Genomic DNA, 23848 nt, shown 5'->3' with positions numbered 1-23848 from the left:
GAGTGCCCTGACTACTTGGTCAGCCCTGGGTCTGACCAAAGCAGTCATGCGCACTCTACATTTTCTCTATGAAGGCTGCATGCAGCCTACATAGAGAAAATGGCCTCCCTACTGGTGCCCAGCTGGTGAGGAACTTCGATTTTCGATCGTGATCGAATCGACCGCCATTTTGTGCTCCGCCACCATTTTATGTTGCCCTCACTCAGGCAGCACAGCGAACGAAGTCTATTCTGCTTTTTCTGCAGCCTCGTGTCGAAACACACCTTCTGCCTCTGTTTGCAAAGCTGATGTTAGCACCGGCCGAGTACACTAATCCCCGTCTGGTTTTTCTAATCCCCGTCTCAACTATCTGTTGGTTCACACTATTCTCTTCTGACTTTATCTTATCGTCTGGCCTTCACTGTCCTCTGCTAGCATTCTCTTGTTTCACAACTGTCCTCTAACACACACAAACGTATCTCGCCACCTGCAAGTTAGTTACGAATCTGTTAATGAATTAGTTTGAGGGAGGGGTGACAAACACGGTTGCTTCGAATCACTTTGTTTTCAAACCTTTTCTATTGGTTCTGTCCTGTTTTCCAACTTTTCTTACTGGCTCTTTCTTATATGTTCTGAGTGTGTATTTGGTTAATGTATATGTCACCTATGTGGTATAAAAGATTGTGCGCCACGGAGTGAAGTGGCAGTCTCCTAAGAACCTACATTGTGTACTTCTGGGATAACTGTACTAGCTGCAGCTAATAAATCTGATCTTCTAACGCCTAACAGAGTGTCCCGTGTCTCTGTGTAGCTGAGCAGGAGAACCCAGGAGATTAAGGCGTACCCTGCGCCGCCAGGCCCAAAAGGTTCTGGTTCTTCACTGGGCGCCATGCAGGGCTCCGCACCAATCACAACACTGCCATTGCAGCATTGTGATTGGCTTACAGGACCCCCACGCAACCCCCTCCCCCCCGCGAGTAGCCGCGACTGGAAGTTCCTGAAACAGCCTGGCCCTCTTCCTGAGGATCCTAAAAAGACCCCCACGCTGCCATGCTCATGAACTACCGAAAAATATAGGCTCGCTGCTTTCCGGCCGGGCCAGGATTGGTCCCGAGTCGGAGGAAGGATGTGACGGCCTTGCCAGCCGCTTCCTGTGTGATGTGATAAAGAGCGGCCCGGCCGACCAGGAGATGGGTCTTCGAGACTGGGACTCGGGGGCCAAGGCCGACCCACAGAACGCTCCCGCAGGCAGGACTGCGGCGGAGGAGGGGAGCCCTGCCGGTCAGGGTAAGCTGCCTACACACACATATAATGTAATTTTCCAAACGCTGCCAAGTTTACATCTGCGGCAAAGGGACTGGCACAGTTTACACCCACACTGAAGGGCTTTCAGATGCTTAGGGAAATTCAGGGTATGGGTTTGGTGTCAGAATAGGAGATGTGGGGTCTTTCCATGCTGTCCACTCAGGTGCTCAGGTAGGGTCTGGAGGCTGATTAGAGAGCTTAGATTCCATGCCCATTCCGTTCTTGATCTCTCAGCTTTGACCATCAGCAGGTGCACCAGTTTTTCTCACAATGGTGTCAATGATGGTGGTTCTCTGAGGGCTTGTGGGACAGTTCAAATGAGAAAGGGGAAGCTTGTAAGAGGGAGTAGTGGTGGGGACTGCAGGAGGCGAGGGAGTAGCGGTGGGGGCTGTGGAAGGCAAGAGTAATGTCCACAGGTGGAAACTTATGTGAGAAAATCAAAGGGGAACATATTGTTAGTGGAGCATGACTGTCATGCTAATATTGGTGAATTTGTGACACACTGAAGCTGTTCATGTAGCGCTTAAGTGCCCTCTGCTTCAGTGCCCGGGTCACACAGGCAGTGCCCCTGTAGCCGCACTGTGTCGCAGTATCCCTCAGCCATTTCCCACGACTCTATAGTGTGTTTTACTCTTCACCCCGTGACCTTTCTTATGCTTTAAACAATTGTTTAGCACCTTCCATAATTAGGTTACGGCACTGAAGCGCTGTTTCGTCCAGCAAACATTTTCATACACTTTTGAGATTTCCTCTACTTTACTGTATATGACAGTCGGGGTGTGTATGCTTTGTAAAATGTCTAGGTTAGTCATTTTTGTGTCGTTAGTGTGAAAGTGAAACAAGCTTACTCCTGCACCATGTGACGTGCACTGGGGTGACGAGGGCTCTGCTGTTAGTAGCTGGGTCAGGCTGTCGGTTGTTTGTAGTCGGGGGTGTGCAGCTCGCTTCCCACACAGCACGGCTGGACATGTTTGTGGCAGTGATGTGGCGTTGTGTGAGTCTGGGTGTGGCCGGAGGGCTACTTGTACTACATTATGTATGCATCCCCTCGGCTGGCACTGGTGCCCACTGCCTGCCAGCTGCCTGCGTGGCAAGTAGCTGGTGCTTGCGAGGGCTCTCGAGTTCCATCCTAGGTTGAGGAGGTGTTGAGAGTTCTGTCTTGTGTGCTCTTGTATCTTGTCCATTCGATCCCCACCACCTGCCCATCACCCACGTCTGGTAGCAGCCGCTACTGTTAACATCACCATTTTGATGTGTATTGTGTGATAAGCCCTAGATCCTACTTGTGTTGCATGCACATATCTCTGCATGTATACTTGTCATGGTATCAATGATATATTTGCTAATCAGATCATGGTAAATGTGCAAATAACTGTTAGGCTTTCCAGCATGAACTGTGTATGTATACTGTAAGAAGCAGTTGAGGATGATGTTAGTTATATGTACCGTCCCACATATCACTTAGCCAAGATCAGGGCTCACCAAACTGTTGTCTGGGAGCTAGCTATACCTCACAGACCCCTTCAGAGTGCCACACAACCTTTGATGTCACTTATTGGATGGGTACAAGATATTCTGTTATGTATTGAAATGGTGGAAATGTGATGTTCATGTTCGATCAGTATGTTTAGCCTGCAGAGGGCATGGCCTGACAATGAGTAAATGGCCCAGGCTGGGGCACATTTACTGTGGCAATACAAATGATGCACAGAGTAATCTCCCTGTAAACTGGCAGATCATTGGATGTTCCCAAAATGAGGTTTATGAACCAATGGTAGCCCTGATTGCTTTACATGGACTCCTTTTGGAATGGTGACTGAGGTAACCCCCTGACCTGTTACTTCTTTCCATTGCCCCAAATTGTCAATGTGTGACATTTACTAATGACAGGCCCCTTACTCCCGCATGTCTGCTGGCACTTTTCCATAAGTAATGCTTGCATTGGACAGGCGTATTGCACATGTGACACATTCACAGTGCATATAGTTGGTTACTTCAGAAGTGATTTTGATATGTTACAATCAAACAAGACATGCAGTGGTATGCTGATGACACCCCTACAAGAGTGCCACATAAGGCAAGGGGTATGTACTGTGATAGCAGTCCATACCACACAAAGTCAACCAGTCTTAGTATGATATCCTATTAGGTAGTTGACAGGTCCACACATCCCCAGAGAGGAAGCTCTCAGTGACACACATGCCAGCCCTTTCATTGTGACCTAAGTTTTAGAATGTAGTCTATACTATGGTACCAGACTGTATGGACCATATGCATCAAGTCAATGGGCCTGGCTGTAAAGGTGCCTGTACAGTCATGCCCAAGTACTTTACCCTTCAGAAGGGCACAATGGTGTGTTTTGTTCCTTAGCAGCTCACATCACAATGCATGTAGGATGGCCCAGGGCTAAAGGATGTTGCTGGGCTGGCTTAGTCAGTGTAGGCCATGACCAGGGCTGAGGATAGTCAGCAGATGACTACAAAAGTGTGTATTCATGTCTTTGTAGTGCTTAGCAAATGTGAATGACACATGTAGTGTGATCACTATTGATCAATGCTTGTGATAGATGTATTCATAATGTGTATCAACCAAAGAGATATCCTAAAACATGCTGTCATAATCTGTGTATTCATCTATTGTATCCATACAAGTCAACGCCCATCAGAAGCAATCCATTTAAGAAGCCAATGCCCGGAAGTTGCGGACCATGGGGTCTATTGCTGGTGCAGCATCCATTTCCGTAATAGGTGGGAGAACCTGAGGCGCTGGACCTGGAATATCACGGAGGTCCAGCTGGAGCTGTACACCCAATGTGGATGGGGTACGTGCAGGACTCTGACACCCTCTAATGGCCTGAGTACTGGTGGTGGCCTACCCAGAGCTTGCTGGGCAGTGAGGGACCAGCTGCAGCGACAAGAGGGTAAGTCTTGGCCAGAGTCATACATTTTGCATTGTCAATTTTGTGTGTCAGATAGATGTATTTTCCTTTCATTATTGGGAGTGGGCTATGTGTGACGCACAAGAAGAGTTATTGTTTGCGTAGGTTTGGTAGTAGGTGCCTGCTGATGTGCTTTGCCTATTGTTTTTCTGACCAGGATCACAGCAGAGTCCTGTCCACTACCAATTTGCTGTCTTGAGCAGATGCTTGGCTAAGTAAAGTGATTAATTAGCTCATGTTTGATGTTGTGGATGACATTTACACCAAAACGACCACTTGTCTTCAGTTTGGCATGAGTGATGCTCCCTCACAAATGTGTCTCATGTGATGTACCGCCCTATTATGTATGACATAGTATACAGTGCACTTTGGATGCAGTGACAGAGCAATACTTTCCCTGGGTAAATGGGGAGTGTACAGTGACATGAGATAGCAAACTGTTGTATTCTCTTAGTTTCTCCCTCTTTCTTTCACCCCCTCTCTCTGCCTCTTCTTGGTACCCTCTGACTGCTATTGTGCCCCAACATTCCACAGTTGCCTTCAGCCGACTAGAACCTGTTGGTGGTGTATGACGGAATAAAGATCTTTCTTCACTTACCTGGCGTCACGTCTTTTCAACACAAACCATCACTGGCGCCATCAGTATTAGTGCCTACATGTTGGCATAAGTACCCTTCCCTGTTGTAGTATCATCTAAACTACTGTTTCATACATCATATACATGTCCTCATAGGTTGATGTCTGATTCCATAACAAATGTGTGTGTGGGCCAATCTGTATTTGACAATAGTCATTTGTGATGGGTATAGAGTTCATGTGTTACCACAGACAGGAGTGTATAGACATGGGTGGGTAGGTCACACATACCCTAAGCCATTACTCATCCACATTAGTCAGGTCCAATTGATGAAGCTATAAAGGACTTGACAGGTAGACTTACAATACTTTGTCACAATGTGAATTTCCATGCCATTGATGTGGGAGTATTTCTTTATGTGAATTGCACATGCTAATTTGTCAAAGCTCATTCATTGACTGGTGACATGCATCAGGGAGAGACATGCAGAATGTAGGGATTATATGTGAGTGTCTACACTCCGTAATACAATGGAATTTGAGTTTGCGAGACAAAAAGGTACTGTGATGTGCCTTCCCATTAGGACACGGGTTAAACCCCTTCTTCATGCAATGAAGATTCCCGGAGCCTTAAAAACCTTTAATGGTGTATTAGCTTTTAGGTGTGCAATGTAAGAAAGGTGTTCTCACCAGTACCAATCCGGATTGGGGATGTCACTAGGCCTTGTTGATTCATTATGCTGTGGATAGTTGTAGACAAATCTCCCAGATATTTGGGGAAATTGTTTCCAGTCTACTTTTCTGTGCTACATGTGATACATAGCAAAGCTACATAAGTGCAGCTTTCATGAGACTATTCTGACAGTGGCCATATGAAAAAGTTTCTGTTAGGTAATGCCAACAGTGTGAAATTAGCATTTCCATGTCACCGTCTTCCTGCTACTGTACATATTGGTGCAACATAGCAATGCACTTACCATAGGGCAGTACGGGGAGCAGAACCGCTGTGCGTATTACGAGTTACCTGATCAATGAGTGGACCGTGACGGTCCGACCACCTGCCTCAATTTATCGGTGATAAAGGATTTGGGGAGCTTACTCACCCCGGTCTTCTTCTTCTTCCAGGCACAATCCAACATGGATCCCTGTCTCCAAGTCCCCCCTTAACAGCAGGATCTTCACGCCGAGGATTACGACCCTGTGTGTGGCGATATACAGGTGAGTCATTTTTGTATCACATACCCATTGACAGGACTGCCCACATATGTGTTGAACCCCGTGAATGCGTATATGATATTTGTCCACATATATCATGCATATGTGTGCATCCGACACATATGCAGTCGAAATGCACACACACGCATCAATATATTTGGGAAAAAGTACTCACCACCGCTGCAAGATCCTCACCTCCACACCGCCAGTAATACGGAGGTCTTTGGACCACCAGCACCGCGGGCTGCTGGCGGAAGGGGACGCGGTTCTACATCATTTGGACTACCAAACTCATAAGGCACTTAGTACATTCTGACCAATCTTGGGGATGAAGAGACACCTTACCCATCACCCTGTCACCGATATTAATCTTTGTGACTTGTGTATGTCATACCGTTCCTTCCCTTCATCCAACTTTTTTCTTTCTGTGGTTCTCTATTTACTCTCTGTCTTCCACTCAATTACACTTGATTCATTCATCAAGAACAAAGAAGAGTTCTGGGGTTCCTTCCCTTGAATTGAACTCTCCTGATGATAGCATGAGTAGTCATTCTATACCCTACAAGTCTCACTTGAAATCTTCTGTCCAATTCTTTCCACACCTGTTGGCTTACTCAATGATTCCTATCAGAATCCTGTTTAACCCTCAGGCCATCCTAAATGTAACTGGATAATACAAGGCACATATATTTTGTTTTATACCTCTGCTTGTTACACAGTCTTCCAACTCTTTCAAAACCAACTGAACATCACTGTCCATAAGAATGGAACTCTGAAAACTCTGGCTGAAAATTTCATCTAGAAATGTAATAACTCTGCTCATGCTTATAATGCTCTCAATAGCTATTTCGTCTATCTGAAAAACATATCAATCCACATCGAGATATATTACAAGGTCTTTTGAAACATGAACTGAACTGTGATGTCAAACACTACCCCTAACTGAGATATAGAGGTTATTTTCCCATAGCCCATTGGCTGTATTCCTATTTTCCAATGTTTAACACTTTATGCACAATTCACATATGCCATTACTAACCTCTCTATCAACAAATTTAAATGTGGCCAACAAAAGTTCCTTGGTAGTATTTCTTTGGTCTTGCAAATTCCTAAGTGACCCTTTAATGACCGTCAGATGGCAGGTTGAGCATCCCTTCTGGTGAAAATAACAGGCACAAATTCATACACATTTGCCACTTGCTCTAAGCAGGAGTCTGTTTTCAGGCCCATAGTGTTGTTTGCAAGTTCATTGTACCAGTGGTGGATGTGGCTTGAAGGGCATAGCAGGTGGAGGGAGATGGTTTTCTGCTCTTCTCATGCTGCTTTTAGAGCACGGTCCTAGTCAGCTTCATGCAAAGGTCTGAGGTCTTTGGGCCAGCAATCTATGGGTTCCTAGATTGCAGACCAGCTAATTCAAGACCCTGAGACACTGGGAAATATACAAAGGACCTAGAGTGGTATACCCCTGGGAATATATAGTTATATGGAGGCTACATTCACCTTTTACTGACTAATTTACTTAACTGCATATATACCCTTAAACTCCGGGTAGAACGTTTTTTTCCCTGCAGTGTTTACATGCCATCTTTAAAGCTGGGAATTCCCTACTACTGACCATGTGATCAGTTCACACATATCCACAATTATCTTCTGGACAATGTTGGACCTGATTTAACTCACCATCAAAGGCTGCCAGTGCTTGAATTGAACTCAGTTCAGCATGTGTGACCATCAGAGCCTGACGAAATTTCAGATTTGTTTCCCTAAACGGAAAAGTGAACAAAATATGGTAATTAGGCACAGACTGCCAATCGCTGTATGATCATAAATTGTTCTATCATCCCATCATTCTCAATTCTTAGATATATGTTTTTATTCAATATATCTGATTCTCATAACTAACAAGTGAATGACAATGTCTAAAACAGATCTAGATACAGGCAAAGTAAGGGAAAGGCAAAAGAAAGTGGTAATTACGTGTTCTGGGGTCAGGTAACAAATTACATTTGTTGATCGACCTGAGTTTCACCTGAACTCAGAAAAGGCTTAAGGTCTCATGTAAAGTTTGGCAGGAATCTACCAAGCTGTTGGGCAATGGAGAAAGCACAGCTGGTCCAAAAATTAAAAAACGTCTGATGGTTTGCTGGACATTTCTACTCATAGCTGCTTTCTCATACATGTTTGGAGATGCTTCAAGGGGAAACCATAATAGCAGGTCTGTCAGGCCACTGTAGAATGGCAGGCTTGTCTTCAATTTCATTGCTTTAGAAATACTTTTACCTATTTTCCTTTATTCCAGCACATAGGGGACATTTCTGGACTTTCACAGTCTAGGAACAAGATGGTTGACATGGCAGTCATGGCCATGGATGACCATAGGAATAGAGTTAGAAAGTTAAGGTTGGATTAGGCAGCCCCTCCAATAACAATAATCCTGCTGTTTAGTCTGTCACAAAGCTTTTTTTCTGACTTGTTAATGCCCTCCTCTGAATAAGTAACAAAGCAACATTTCTCAACTGGATGTCATTCGCTGAGGACAATTATAATGATAATGTAAATCACAAGAAGGGAGAACAAAGGAAGGGAGACCACAACGGGATGTGGTAAAGAGTAAAGTAATATTTGTAGGTAGTTGTAACAGCAATACAGTACAATTTTTTATACAGTGACCATACCACACAAGTGTGCACTGAACGTGCTAGTGACGGTGAACGGCGCAGTGACACTGAGTGAACGGCGAAAGGTTAAGAACAAATAATGATGTGGTCAATGATACAATGCAGATATGTACAAAGTCAGTATTTTGATTCAGGATGAATTGCTTGACTACAACAGTGCCAAAGTTCTGTGCTGTGTGGTTGACGGCGCCTCGACCGGATCAATTCCAGGTCATCATCAGGAAAATGGTCACTAATTTCAGAGTAGTGCTGTATAGGAGAAACAGGGAGAGGAGAGCAGGATGAGCGGATGAGTGCCCTGGTACAAGTAAGTAGGAGAGTTCAAAGATAGGAAAGGTCAGACAATGAACAACTACCTGAAGGGTAGTGCAGCAGAAAATCGGGACATGCGTGGTGGCCTAAGAGGTTCAGCAGAAAATCGGGTCATGCGGAGTGGCCTAAAAGGTCCAGCAAGGCAGCAAATCACGGAGAATCCACTAGTAGGAAAGGAAGAGGTGTAAACTAAGGGCCCTGTGCGACCAAGAGGGGCCGATGAGGAAAAGGGGGACAACAGGGGCAGAAATAATTAATACCTGTAAGAGATCAGTTGATAATCTGGCGTGGAGAAACAGTGGGTTATCGAGAAATCGTAGCCTGTAAATGGAAGCAGGCGCTGGGGTAAGGTACTGAAAACCTAGCGGGCGGATATAGAGGCGGGAAGATGGCCGCTAATACAGAAAGAAAAAAAAACTACAACAAGGACACGACTTACCCATACCTGCTTGACACATTTTACAACACACCTTACCAACCACCTAGGAATAAGGAACTGGGGTAGGTATAGGAATAAACAGGCCAGTACCTTCTCGGATTCCTCGAATACTTCTATATTCAGATTCTGGGGAAGGCCCCAGCTCAGAGCATCCACAGAATAGACCCCATCCATCCCCCACTCCTACCACTGTTTTTTTAGGAGTGAACCGCGGACGCGGTTGGGGACAAACAAGGCCCAACCATCAATACCAGCACGCAGGCAAGCAACAAACACGTCGCAAATTCTATCAATGGGGCCCCCAATAATGACTGCTCAACTTAGCACAGCACACAATGATGAAGCATCCCAGATAAGTCCCAGTACCTCGAACCACACAACAACTCCACATACGGCAAGTATGGTGCATCTAACTACTATTGCCTAACCTATCCTAGCCACCAATGGTAATCCCTCACCCATAGGCCCTAGCACCTCAAATTGCTCCTCCATTCCCATCTTCAACCTGTCAAAACATATCTTGTCCTCAGATGAAGTTTCATTCCTCAGTAAGGGCCTTTGCTTTGTCCCCGCTGACTGCAGCAACTTCTTTAAACTACAAGTGAACTTACTTCTATTTTTTAGGCGCATCCGCCTTAAACAATTTTTTGCCGATAAACCTGACTCCGAAAGACCTTATGAGAGGCAATTCCACCCAACCTCTACTTTTCTTCCTCCTGCTTCAATGATGCCACCTGAAATCCTGACTTTGGAAAGACTAGTCATGCATGAAATCAAGGAACTACAACATCAATCTGAATTTGTCCCTTAAAATCTCCCACTCAGTGAGAAACAGGCCTTAGACAGCCTACGCGACAACAAACCCATAGTTATCAAACCTGCAGACAATGGTGGCGGCGTAGTTGTCATGGATATGGACAAATATGATATAGAAATCCAACGCCAACTCAACAACATCTCCCATTACCGCGCCGTGCCCACAGACCCACTCCCGGACATCCGCAAACAAATACAAGCAGTCACTACCCATGCTTTGCAGTCTGACATTATATCCAAAAAAGAACATGCTTTCTTAAATAATCCACACCCTAGAACTCCAGTTATCTATTTATTGCCCAAAATCCATAAAAACTCATCTGAGCCACCGGGACGGCCTATAGTGTCCGGTTGTGATTTAATTCTGGAACCACTGGGCAAATACATGGACTCAATCCTGAAAGAATGTGTCCCTTTGACCGACACCTTTGCCAGAAACAGTACACATCTGATTAACATCATCGAAGACAGACCATTTGATAACGAAACCGACTTAATGATAGGCCTTGACATTGAATCATTTTACACTAACATACCCCACACTGAAGGCCTGGCTGTCATCAAACAACTCTTGGACACACGACCCAGACCCGCCAGCATCCCCTCTGAGTTTAGAATGGACCTCCTACGTGTTGCACTCATAAATAACAATTTCTTTACAAAGACACCTGCTATGTCCAGATTAAAGGTGTCTCAATGGGCGCTTGCTTCGCCCCCAACTTTGCCGTCCTCTATGTACACCATCTTGAAACCATGCATTTCTTATCTGCTCAAAACCCCTTTGTCAACAAAATCAACCTTTGGCGTCGCTACATTTACAACATTCTTCTACTCTGGCATGGCACACACGAAGATCTGTCATCTTTCATATTTTGGCTCAACAATTGTCAAGCCCACCTCACGTTCACTTTGGATGTGAGAACCAATGACCTCCCCTTTCTTGATCTCATTCTTCACGCAGAGGACGGAGCCATATGTACCACCCTATAGCGTAAACCCACAGAATGCAACACTATTTTACTGTACTCTAGCTATCACCCAAGAGGCCTTACGGATAGCTTACCTTATGGACAAATCTTCCGTATCCGGAGAAATTGTAAATTGCACAAAGATTAATTCAGAGAGGCTGCCATTCTCTCTGAGAAATTGATCAACAGGGGTTACCACAAACGCCTTGTTTCCCGTGTATCCAAACGGGCATGGTACTGCCACAGGGAAGTACTTCTCTCTCCTTCCCTGAAACGTACCAACTCACGCATCACCTTTGTGTCAACCTACAGTCCCTCAAGCAACAAGGTCAACAAGCAGATTAAGAAATGTTGGTCCATACTGCGAACCCATGCCCCCTTCAAGGAACCTCCCCTCTTCTCATACAAGAGGGGTAGTAACCTCTCTGACAAATTGGTCAATGCTATCACTTGGCCTAAAAATGAAAAGAAAACCCAATCTGTGACTTCAATGTGGGATTTCCCACCAATTATCGGCCATTACAAATGCCAATCTTGCTCTGTGTGCTACCTCACCTATAACACAAAGGAATTTGTCATTGTTGGCCACAAATCCCAACTTTTTTTTTTTGTTTTAAATATCTTTATTCAGAGTTTTAACAACAACCTTGGTTTTTCCCCACTCCCCCCAACCCTCCTCCCCCCCGGACAGACAGGAATATATACAATTGTAAAACATGAAGTTTCATAATTAGCGCATAAAAAAAATACATATATTAATGTATCCATATCTGATTACACGTTAAACCTACAATTCATTCCAGAAAGCCTAAAGTCTGGCGCCATACAATTAACGGGGACCACATTTTTAAACCTTTTTTTCATCGCCAATTGCCCTTGCGTTTATAGATAGCAATTTCGATGTTTGCGATGGCCAGAAATATGGCCAACCATTGTGGGAAGGTGGGGGCAGTATTATCTCGCCACACTGAGGCAATACATAGCCTGAAAACAGCCATTGCGATAAAGATAAGTTCATGGCCTGCACTGGTGTTTCCAGGGTCTACTGCCCCCAGTAAAATAACCCCACTGGATAGAGCAGAAGTGTTATGCAAGATTGTGGATAAAAATTTCCCTATCTCTTGTTTGACAGATTTTAGTCCTACACAAGTAGAGAAGATATGTATACAGTCAGACTTATAGAGCATACATCTAGGGCAGCAAGATCTCATGCCACTGCCCCACTTTGCTATTCTATCCGGTGTATAGTATAAAAAGAAACAGGTTTTAAAAAATTGTGCTTGGAGTTTGGTTGACATTAAAATTGTTTGCGACATTTCATAGGCGTAATTAAACTCTTCGTTGGAAATTTCAGCCTTCTCTAGCCATTTCTGTGCAACTTTCTCCTTATCATCGGGAAACATAGCATTGATGTGAGAATAAATGCCCCCAATTGTGTTTCTTGTACCAGATAACAATGTGTCTACTGGATTAACTTTTACCAAGCCCCCCCCCCCCCCCCATCCCGCTTATTTTCTGTGACAAGAAGTCTCTAATTTGCAGGTACTTAAAAAAATCCAGCCAGTCTAATCCAAATTTATTTTTTAGTTCTTCAAAGAATGGATCCCGGCAGAGGAGAAGAGTCAACCTATATGGCTGATTCCTGTATTGTGCCATTTGTGCATATACTTATCATTAAACATGTTGGGCAGATCTGGATTGTTCTTTATGGGTGTATAGAAAGAGAATCTTCCTATCCCGAACAATTTCCTGACGGTCTTCCAAACCTTGAATCCACTAAGTAATGTTTTAAACGTAACTTTTTTGTGGTAACTGTCATGTAGATGTCTCCACCAGTACCCTCTGCTCTCACTACCCAGAAGTAGTTGAAAAGTAGAAGGCGTATTGTCCTCTCCCTCCAGACCTTCAGAGTTATTATGCAGTAGTTCCTTACTATATAATAACACAGTTGCCCAGTAATACGCCTGTAAGTTTGGGAGAGCTAATCCGCCACGGTCCTTCTGGAGAGTAAGAAATTTATAGGCCCGCCGTGGTTGTGAGTATGCCCAAATTAAACTAGAGAATATCTGTTCTATCGACTTAAGCCTAGGTATAAAAAAATTCTAAGCAGATTGCTCTAAGCAAATATAGAATTTTGGAGAAGAATACCATTTTAATCGCGTTTACTCTGCCAATGATAGAGAGATGTAGATTATCCAAACGTTGCAGATCTTTCTTGATTGCAGCTGTTATTGGTTTCAAGTTTATATTAACCAGGTTATCTAGATCAGATGTAATGCAGACACCCAGATAAGTAGCTTGTTCCACCACCCGCGCATCCCTCATCACGCATTTCTTATTTAACACAATCTGGGTTTTCCCCTGATTGAGTGCATATCCCGACACATTTCCAAATTGTTTCCCTCATTCTCTATTGTGAAAATGGCCGAATTTGGATTGATGGTCACAATAGCAATGTCATCCGCATAGGCCAGAGTTTTAGTGGAATAGCCTTTTGATATTATGGGTTTAATTACTCTGTCCTCCTCTAATCGCCTGATAAAAGAGTCTATATATATTGCGAAGAGCAATGGTGAGCAGGGGCAGTCCTGCCGTGTTCCGCGCAAAATTATCAGCTCTTTTGTTAGACTACCGTTTACCATCACTACGGCCTTTGGATTAACGTACAGTTTTTGAACTGCTTGAATATACCCTCTCTGAATCCCAATTCTGGACATTGCAGCCCATAGGAAGTGCCAGGAGACCCTATCAAAGGCTTTTTCCGCATTGAGTAAAATTAGAGCCATAGGGTCTCCGGATACTTCCATACCATCAAACAAGGTGATTACTCGATGGATGTGATTAGTAGTAGATCTGCCGGGAATGAAGCCATGTTGGCTCGGAGCGATCACCTTGTGGAGTAAGGGGGCTATTCTATTGGCCAGAACTTTCACATACATTTTAGAGTAGATGTTAATGAGAGTGATGGGGCGATATGACCCAAGCCGGAGGTTTGTTCTTTTTAGGGAAAATGATTATTTTAGCCCGAGACCAGGACTCTGGGGGATGATCTCCTTTAAAGATATGCGTGATGAGATTAACCAGAGTATTTTTAATTTGATTTAGGAAAAGGGCATAGAATTCCGATGGAATACAATCTAGTCCAGTAGCTTTCCCTCTTGGTAGGTCTTTGACTATGCCAATGATTTAATCTTCTGTGGGGGGCACTTCTAATATATTTGCATCTTCAGCTTCAAATTTAACAAGACTGTACTTATCTAGGTAATCCTCAATACTCGCCTGATCTCCTCCCCCCGTTTCGGAGTATAAGTCTTGGTAGTTTTGCTAGAAAGCATTTCTTATAAGTTTAGGGTCCTCTAAGCGGGTTCCATGAGAATCCTGAATTTCCCGGATTAGGTTTAAGGTGGCCTGTTGCCTCATACGAACGGCTAACTGATGACCGATTTGTTCATTTACTTCATATACCCTCTCTTTTTGGGCGAGTGCTTTTTTGATTGCTTTTTCCGAAAAGATATTCGTAATTTGAGCTTTTGCGATCGCCACTTGATGTTGCGCTTGTTCGATTACTTCCTTCTTAGCTAGACTATTGCCGATAGTAATAGTTAATAAACTTTCCGCAGTCTTTCTCAGGTTATCTTGTAGCCGCTGCATGACTTCCTTAGCTTGTTTGTTAGTTTTTAAAGAACATTGCATAGTCTCCCCACGGATCCCGGCTTTTAGCGTGTCCCATATTATTTCGACTGAAGCACTCCCCTCATTGTCAGATAAAAAATTTGGAATCCACTCCCTTATATGACTGCAATAGTTCTCGTCTAAGAGCAGATATTTCTCAAAGGTCCATGAATTAGGTGTGCTATTTCTATTGCCCATTTATAGAGAGCATATGAGAGAATTATGATCCGATAGGATCCGGGGAAATTTCATAATTTGACACTTGGATTTAATTGAGTTAGAAATTAAAAAATAACCCACACATACCAACTTAAACAATTTTCCAACTGTCACACATCCAATGTGATCTATGCCATACGTTGCCCCTGCAATCTATTGTACATCGGCCAAACTACACAGATGGTAAAGTAGCGTATTTCCCAACACCTAAGCCGCATAAGATGTAATGTCCAGACAGCACCACTTGTTGTACACTTCAAAGAGAAAAAACACTCTGAAACTGACTTAGTTTGGCACTTAATTGACCGCCTAGAACTTCCGATCCGTGGTGGTAACTTTCAACTACTTCTGAATAAATGCGAGTGCAGGTGGATTGTGCGCTGTGACTCTGTCAATAATGGGCTAAACTCGCTGGTCTAATGGAATACTGTTATCGCTGTACCTTGACATAGTTGTCCACTCCACGTTTAGTCCTTTCCACCCTGACATTGTTCATTCTCTGCCCTGTCTCCTACATGCACACTGGTTGTGCACTCCGAACATGATCCTCATTGCCACTACACTCCATTTCTCTATTGTATCCATCAACTTTATTGACACTAATTGACTATGTCATGTAAATATATCAATGTATATTCCATCTGCTGTTTAAATTGTATTGACACCTCAACATTGCACACCCCTTAACAATGTTGTTTTTTACTCCACCATTCTTTGTATATACGTTGATTTACATGAAGTAATGCTCTATCATTTACTTGTGTCACAAGCGATGGACAACCACCGATGTAGTTGGCGTCATTTCAATTGTAATTACTCCTTTTCGTTCATTATATGATGCACAATTATTGTGAGATTCTCAATTGGATTTTGTAATTTCACACGTCAGCTTTCGGTGCTTCTACCTTTTTTCCCCCTTCCAGCGTGTGCTCTCACTGGTCCCCCCAAGGTACTAGACGCGATTACTCCCCGCCCGGTCTAGCCGTTTTGACCCATGTGACCCACGTTGCTTCCTATCTCTTCCGGCCTCCCTCGCCGGTTCCCAACTAACTTTACCAAACACCGGGACGCTTCACTCGCCCATGGGACTCATAGTGGCCATCTTCCCACATGCTCAGAGATTGGATCTCTGCCTCCCTGAACAACTCTGCTCCCCGCACCCAGGAACGGCTCTGACCACGTCACCATACGTGGCCCACCCAGTTTTCTCTCTGGTCTTATTCCCCTTCTCCCCTTATCCCCATAGGTAGTGATTGCCCCCAGATCTTGTGGAACCTCTAATTAGTCCTACGCAAACCTACCAGGTATGTGCTATTCTTGCCTCCTGTTCCCACCTCTATGTCTGCCCGCTTGGTTTTCAGCACTTTACCCCAGCTCCTGCCTCCATTTACAGGCTACGATTTCTCGATCACCCATTGTTTCTCCACGCCAGATCATCAACTGATCTGTTACAGGAATTAATTATCTCTGCCCCTGTCGTCCCCCGTTTCCTCATCGGTCCCTCTTGGTCGCACAGGGCCCTTAGTTTACACCTCTTCTTTTCCTACTAGTGGATTCTCCGTGATTTGCTGCCTTGCTTGACCTTTTAGGCCGCTCGGCATGACCCAATTTCCTATTGGACCTCTAAGGCCACTCTGCATGACCCGATTTTCTGCAGCACTACACCTCAGGTAGTTGTTCATTGTCTGACCTTTCCTATCTTTCAACTCTACTACTAACCTGTACCAGGGCACTCATCCGCTCATCCTGCTCTCCTCTCTGCGTTTCTCCCATATAGCACTACTCTGAAATTAGTAACTATTGTCCTGATGATGACCTGTAATTGATCAGGTCAAAACGCCATCGACTACCCAGCACAGAACTTTGGCGCTGTTGTGGTCAATCAATTCAGCCTGAATCAAAATAGTGACTATGTACATATCTGCATTGTACCATTGACCACATAATTATTTGTTCTTATCCTTTCGCCGTTCACACTGTTCTTTCACCCTAGTGTCACTGTGCCGTTCACTGTCACTAGCACGTTCAGTGCACACTCGTGTGGTATGTCACAGTATAAAAAACTGTACTGTAGTGCTGTTACAACTACCTACAAATATTACTTTACACTTTACCAAATCCCGTTGTGGTCTCCCTTCCTTTGTTCTCCCTTCTTGTGATTTACACTATCATTATAATTGTCCTCACTGAATGACTTCCAGTTGAGACATTGTTGCTTTGTTACAATCTCCACCTGGTCTCACCTCGTTTGACAGGTTTACTCCTTTGCTTTGTTTTCCTCCTCTGAATAAGGGCCTTGTGGTCATATGTACAAAAGCATTTTTGCAGTCGGAAACGGCCCGATTTGCAGAATCTGGCTATTACCAACTGCAAAAATACTTTTCCATATGTACAGAGCAGAAATTGAGATTTGATGACATCTTACTGAATCACAATTTGTGTTAAGCGATTAGGTATTTGGAAGAGGCGTGTTTAGGGTGCCCCTTCCTAATACCGAATTGCAGTAGTATATATGAATATTTTGCGACCAAATAACGGTTGTAAAACATTCATTTTTTACCAACATCTCAAGGGTGGAGGTAATCAGTCGCAAATCGAAATGGGTCTCCGTGGGACCCCTTTCTTTTGGTGAATGTTGAAACAAATATTTTTTAACAACAGACAGTGGTCCAAGGGACCACTCACTGTTCTTAAAAAATGAAACTTCAAAGTATGAATTGTTCTTATCAAACGCATCCAGTTTTCCTTTAAGAAAAAATAGTTGCTTTCTTAAAAAACAATCACAGACATGGTGGTCTCCTGGCCCCAGTAAGCCACACTCCCTGTGATGGCACAATTTCTATTGGGTCGCAAATTGTGACCTATCTCATTAAATATTTATAAGGTAGGTAGATTGCGGCCCCAATAGGAATCGCTAAATAAAACTCAATCAGTTTCACATATTAAGAATTGCGATTTCCTAATTGCGATTTCCAATGAAAAACAATTAGGAAATAGCAATCCCTAAAATTTGTACAAATGGCCCTTGGTATCTAAAATATTTGCATTGCTTTTCCCATTTCAAACAATCTCTTGTTTTCCCATTCAGTATCTGCTTCTCCTCTAACAGCATAGGTTTATGAGGACGGATCGATGTGAGGTAACTGTCCGTCCTCTTTGTCCGAGGTAAGCTGATCCAGTTCCAGAGATCCATCCTCACATACCACTACTCTCTGAGATGAGTATTTATTGTATTGTTGGCGCCTGCTAGACCTGCATGAGTGCTGCGTGCCCCGGGATGGAGTAGCTGCATTTCTCAAAATCAGAGGTCGCCCCTCGCCTTGTATTTCCAGCCAATCCCACACCACCTCTGGGGTACAGAAGAAATGAGAATGGCCATTGTGCATTACTTTTAACTTAGCAGGGCAGAGCAGCATATACTGCAACTGCATTGCTCTCAGCTTCTGTTTCATACTAGTGAAGGACAACCTCTTTTGTGGGACCAGCTGGGTGTAGTCAGGGAATATGAGTATTGTGTGATTTTCGAAGGTGGTGTCTCCCATCCGTCGAACCTCTTGGAAGATACAGTCGCAGTCCCTGTAATTTAGGATTTTTGCTATAAGAGTACGGAGCGCAGCGCTAGCCGGAGGGATCGGTCAGCGCCCAGTAAGCTCGCTCGATCATGAACAAAGAGGACAGGGAGGCCTCCAGAAATTCATCTTTAAATCACTTTTGTAGCAACAGCTCAGGTGTTCTTCTTTCAGCCCCCTTCGGGAAACCGACGAATTGTAGATTGCATTTCAGGGAGCGACCTTCTGCATCTTCAGCGCTCTAGGATTGCAGTCTTTGCTGAGAGGTCTGAGAATGCACTTTTAAGTGTCGCAACTTCAGCCTGCCACTCAGTGACAGTTTGTTCTGTCACTATGGAGCGCTCTGCCACTGCCCAAAGGTCCACTCTCAACAGGCCCACATCCAAGGATACAGCTTCTGCTTTTGCTTGCACTGCTGCACTCAAGGCCTCGATGGCCACGAGAATCTGAGCTCTGGTGGGGTCAGTTTGTGGCGTATCCGTATTTAGCTGGGGTCTTGTGGCAAGTTCATCAGCAGTGGTGCGACATGCACCGTATATTTGTCGATTTTGGTCTGCTGCGCCCCTCTCTGTGGCCTGTCCTTTCCCATGGCTCCACTCGTGTTGGCCTACGGCACTACTCAGGGAGTGATCACCTCTCCGTGCGGTCAATTCTCTCACCTCTGAGGGCACCCCACCCGGTGGATAGAAGCTGCACTCCACACACTAGATATGATTGGCCAACAGCAGTAGTAATCTACCACAACTGGCAAGTGTGAGGCTGGGTGGGGGAAGACTGGTGAAGCCGTTTGAGCAAAGCGGCATAGCTTCAGCCGCATGGGGAGCCAAACAAACACCGACCCACTAAGTGGCCACACAGCAGCTTGCACCAATGGGGGCGACATGTCCACTCGTATGCAGTCAGTGGGAATCAGTGAAGGCCCCCGGCCACAGCAACCTCCAGGCTCAGTATGGGTCTGCAGATAGGATTCAAAAAGTCACTGCCGCACCGCCCAGTTCTCCTCGTATCCGATAGTGGCAGGCCAGGCCCCAGTGAGCCGTGGTATCCCGAGGGCTGCCCAGCTTGAGGGAGAGGGGGAAGCGATCCTGCCCCCTGTGCATCAGAACAGCCAGAGCGGGCCCTACTGCTATGGCGTATTTGATGTGGGACAGAGCTCCCGCGAAGGAGTGCCGGTATAGCCAAGCTGGATGTATGACGTTACAACGCATGCTTTTACACCGCATGCCGTTACAACACATTTTTTACACCGCAAGATCTGTTACAACGCAAGCCTTTACAACGCATGCTTTTACAACGACGTACACTAGATGGAGTGCTGACATTAGAAATGTATAATTTACTATTCTAACTCCAGTCCACGTTGCAGTAGGGAAGGTGTTTGGGTAGTAAAACTACACTATTTCTAATGTTAGCACGCCATCTAGTGCATTTCGTTGTAATGGCATGCGTTGTAATGGCAAGCGTTGTAACAGATCTTGCGGTGTAAAAAATGCGTTGTAATGGTAGTGCGGTGTAAAAGTTGCGTTGTAAACGTTGTATACCAGCCAAGCTACCGCTTTGCCCTCCTAGCGAGCAGCCCAATGGTTTGTCAGTATATATGGGGTGCAGCTGCAGGGCCTCAGACTTGCACGTTGACTGCGCCACCCACTGTACATAAGATGCAGGAGTAGCTCTCGCCACACGGTAAGCAGCCCTCATTGTCGTATATTTAGAGGACTCAGATTAATACCAAGTGAGACCCCGGCCCGTGGTCCCATCTGTATCTGCAGGCCAATATGGGCACCATGAATACAGCACTCCCATTCCAGGTAAGATGCCCATGAGGGGGGAAAGTCTGAGTACCGGGAGCTGCGGCCGTGCCCTCCTAGCAGACAGCCCGCGGTTTGTGTGTCGGCTTTAATGCTTCCTTGGCTGTGTGGGCGGATTCCCACCGGGTCCCCACCCCCGCCCCCTCCCGAGCTCCGGTAATACCGACGGTGATGCCACAGGCAGCGTGTCACGCAAGGTCGGGGGTTTGTGGTTGCTGTTGGCTGCAGTTGGGCGTATCTGCCGCGGCAGCAGGAACGGAGTCTCCGTCACCACCTTGATGTATGAGGGTGACTCCTGCGCCTCTCCGGAGATCAAGAGGTATTTAGCACCTTAAATCAAGCGGAAGGGGTAGGATAATTGCAGGTAATATTGCGGGCCGGCACGGAGCTCCCTAGTTTGTGGCTGCCATCTTGGCCCGCCCCTTTAATGCTTCATTACAATTACAAATATCTTAGAAAAGCTACTTCAAGATGTACACCTAAAGAAACTAGGCTGGTGATCATGAGTCGAAAGATTAGACATATCTTTTGGAGCAATCAATATTTGGTCAAAGATAATTATGTCTTCTTTGAGCAGTTCATTAAAGTTCTATCTCTTGGTCCTAGGCAGAATCTCTGTATATTGTTCTAAAGATTCTCGTAGTGATTCATTATAACGATTCAGCAGTGCTGTCAAGCTTAATGGCTTTTTGTGACTAGAGCAGTACTGCAAACCTTATCGAAGTGCTTCTTTGTCTTTCAGAATGGAGCAGTAGAAGATGATGCTGACAACTACTGCTGAACTACTGAAACAATGACTCCACCTGTAGAAGGGTTGATCCTTAGAATTAAAGGACCTATACATGACCTATAAAGATATTATGCCTTGGTGTGTAGGATTTTGTGCAGTCAGGTATTGGAAATCTCTGCATGAGCGACTCCAAAGGGTATAGTACTAGGTATAGCAGGAGGTTAAAAAATCATGGCTCTCTGGTCACGAGACTCTGCAACTACAATGCTGAGCATTATAGTGGTTATATTTCTAGCATCAATAAATGTTGTTATGTTGTTTAACTCAATATACTTTAGAAAATATGATTAGTCAGGAATTACTCCCCCCCAACTTGTATCAGTGCAATTATTTTTGTCCCTTCTTTTGAAATCTCTCTTTTCTTAGTGACTGAGGGGCTTTTAACCCCTAGCAGAATGTCCACCTAGTTTGTCGAGTGCCAGAAGCCGTACCTCCACCTACATGTGGCACCCCGCTCACCCTATATAAAGTATTTTGCCAAATAGCAAATAATTTATGACTAAACTACTTCCTCTGACATGGCAGTAGCACTTTCATCAGAAATGAACACTGAGTGAGCTGCCACTTTGTGGCAGCACGTTCAACATCTTTTTTTGTTTCTCATTACCAGACAAATGTTCCAACCCAAAACAGTGTAACTGTCAGCAAGACATTCCACAAAGCATATTTGCCATTCCATTTCTTTTTCCCCAGTGGGATTTTTTGTTTTAATGAAAGAAAAGCCAGTTTAAGGTGGCTGACAATGTGCACATGTGTGTCCTGACTTGTGCATGTGTCCTAGTGCAGGCGTCCATTTTTTCTTTGTTGATCTAACATGGCGGAAGACCATGTTAGAATGGTAAGTTAGAATTAGAAAGTGAACGCTAAAACAAGGATCGCAAAGTGCAAAAAAGTGGAGAGGCCTAGCTGCACTTTCTAACTGCTGGGTCCTGGTAAAAGCAAATTAAGGTATGTGAAAAAAGCTTAGGTTACACTACACACAAATGTTACAAGTATGTAACAACTCCCAGAGCACTAGCATCAGTGAGGTTCACAGGTGCATGTGCTACATGATATTTACCCACTAGGGGCCAGCTTCCAGGCACGTTCATGATGGAAGATTGTTTAGGAGTCAGTCATAATGTCCAGTGCCCCACACACAGTACATCAAAAGAGTAGACATATTTTAGCCAGAGATATTGTTATGTATTCTGGGCGCTAAGAGCAGCAGCAGGAACTGCCCATTGAGACATTGTTTGTGAGACAAAGCTATACTTCGGCCCAGGAGCACAGCTCACAGCATGCATTCCAGGTATTCTACATGGCAAAGCCAGCCAGTGTGACTGAGAACTCATGTATGCTGTGCACAAAAATCTGGGTCTGGTAACTATGACTATATGACCAATACTTAACTATAAAAATCACTAATATGGAACTCACAAATATCGTTTACAATAAAATCGAGTTTTACATATATTGATAACAAAAATATATGAAACACTAATATTGCCTCTAGGGATGGCAGCAGAAGCCCTTCTGCTGCCCTCCCCACCCCCCACGGCATCTAGGGAAAAGGGAAGTTACTCCTTGGGGAGGGGTGGTTTTGAAACAAAGAGGCATCGGGGGAGAGGAAAGGGTTTTCCTTTCCTCCGATGTCTCTTTGGAGTATTCCTGCTGCACAATTGCGCATGGGGCATGATCATGCAGCAGGAATGCCCACTAGACACCAGGGATTGTTTTGCCTCTAGGGATGGCAGCAGAAGTCCTTCCGCTGCCCTTCCCACCCCCCACGGCATCTAGGGAAAAGGAAAGTTTCTCCTTGGGGAGGGGGTGGTTTTGAAACAAAGAGGCATCGGGGGAAAGAAAAGGGTTTTCCTTTCCTCCGATATCTCTTTGGAGTATTCCTGCTGCACGATCGCGCATGGGGTGCGATCGTGCAGTAGGAATTCCCACTAGACACCAGGGACTTTTTTTTGGGATCAATTTAATCATGGCGGGTAGCAGCCCCTTGGGGAAGGATCACTCTCCTTTATGGAGGTGATTATTTTGGCTGTTTCTGCTCTCCTTGGGGGCAGATTGGCCTTACATTTTTTATTTTGACAATCTTTTTTATTAAAAAAAAACAACAACACAAATAAATCAAGTGCAGTAAAAAGTAATCGTTAAATTATACAAAACTCACAATATAAAATTACATTGAGATACAGCTCAGCACGGTGGGTCGATAGTATCATCAGGTGTTGCATGATCCCTGTTATCTATTAGAATCTTACAGCGTCTCATTGTCGACAACAAATGGGGAAGTCTCACCAAAGGGGGCACATAATAAACCCCTGCTCTCATTCCAGGGGCCCCATATTTTCGTTCATTTTCCCAGGCATCCCCTAATCTCGTATATCACCCGCTCCGCTTGCATGCACCAGTCCATGTCAGACTCCCAATCAATGTATCGAGGCTTATCTCCTCCTTTCCATGTTCTGGCGATATTGCGTTTTGCCACCATGCAGCCCAACGAGACCCATAGTTGTTCAGTTCTGGACAAGTCAGTGGGCTCCCAGATGTTCAAAAGACAAAGCCGGGGGGAA

At 44.8% G+C, this 23848-nt stretch overlaps 1 protein-coding gene across 1 annotated transcript in view; it reads right to left on the bottom strand.

Annotated features, from left to right (window-relative positions):
* The window catches only part of LOC146798840 (phospholipid-transporting ATPase IC-like), a 1543528-nt gene that overhangs the window by 918908 nt on the left and 600772 nt on the right, over positions 1-23848 (bottom strand). The window contains exon 9 of the mRNA XM_085626157.1: positions 7694-7776. Within this exon, the coding sequence (XP_085482283.1) occupies positions 7694-7776 (83 nt within the window). The remainder of the gene's footprint in view (positions 1-7693; positions 7777-23848) is intronic.

The sequence above is a fragment of the Triturus cristatus genome, chromosome 9 (assembly GCF_964204655.1).
Source record: "Triturus cristatus chromosome 9, aTriCri1.1, whole genome shotgun sequence".
NCBI lineage: Eukaryota > Metazoa > Chordata > Amphibia > Caudata > Salamandridae > Triturus > Triturus cristatus.
This window is presented reverse-complemented; position numbering and strand designations above follow the sequence as displayed.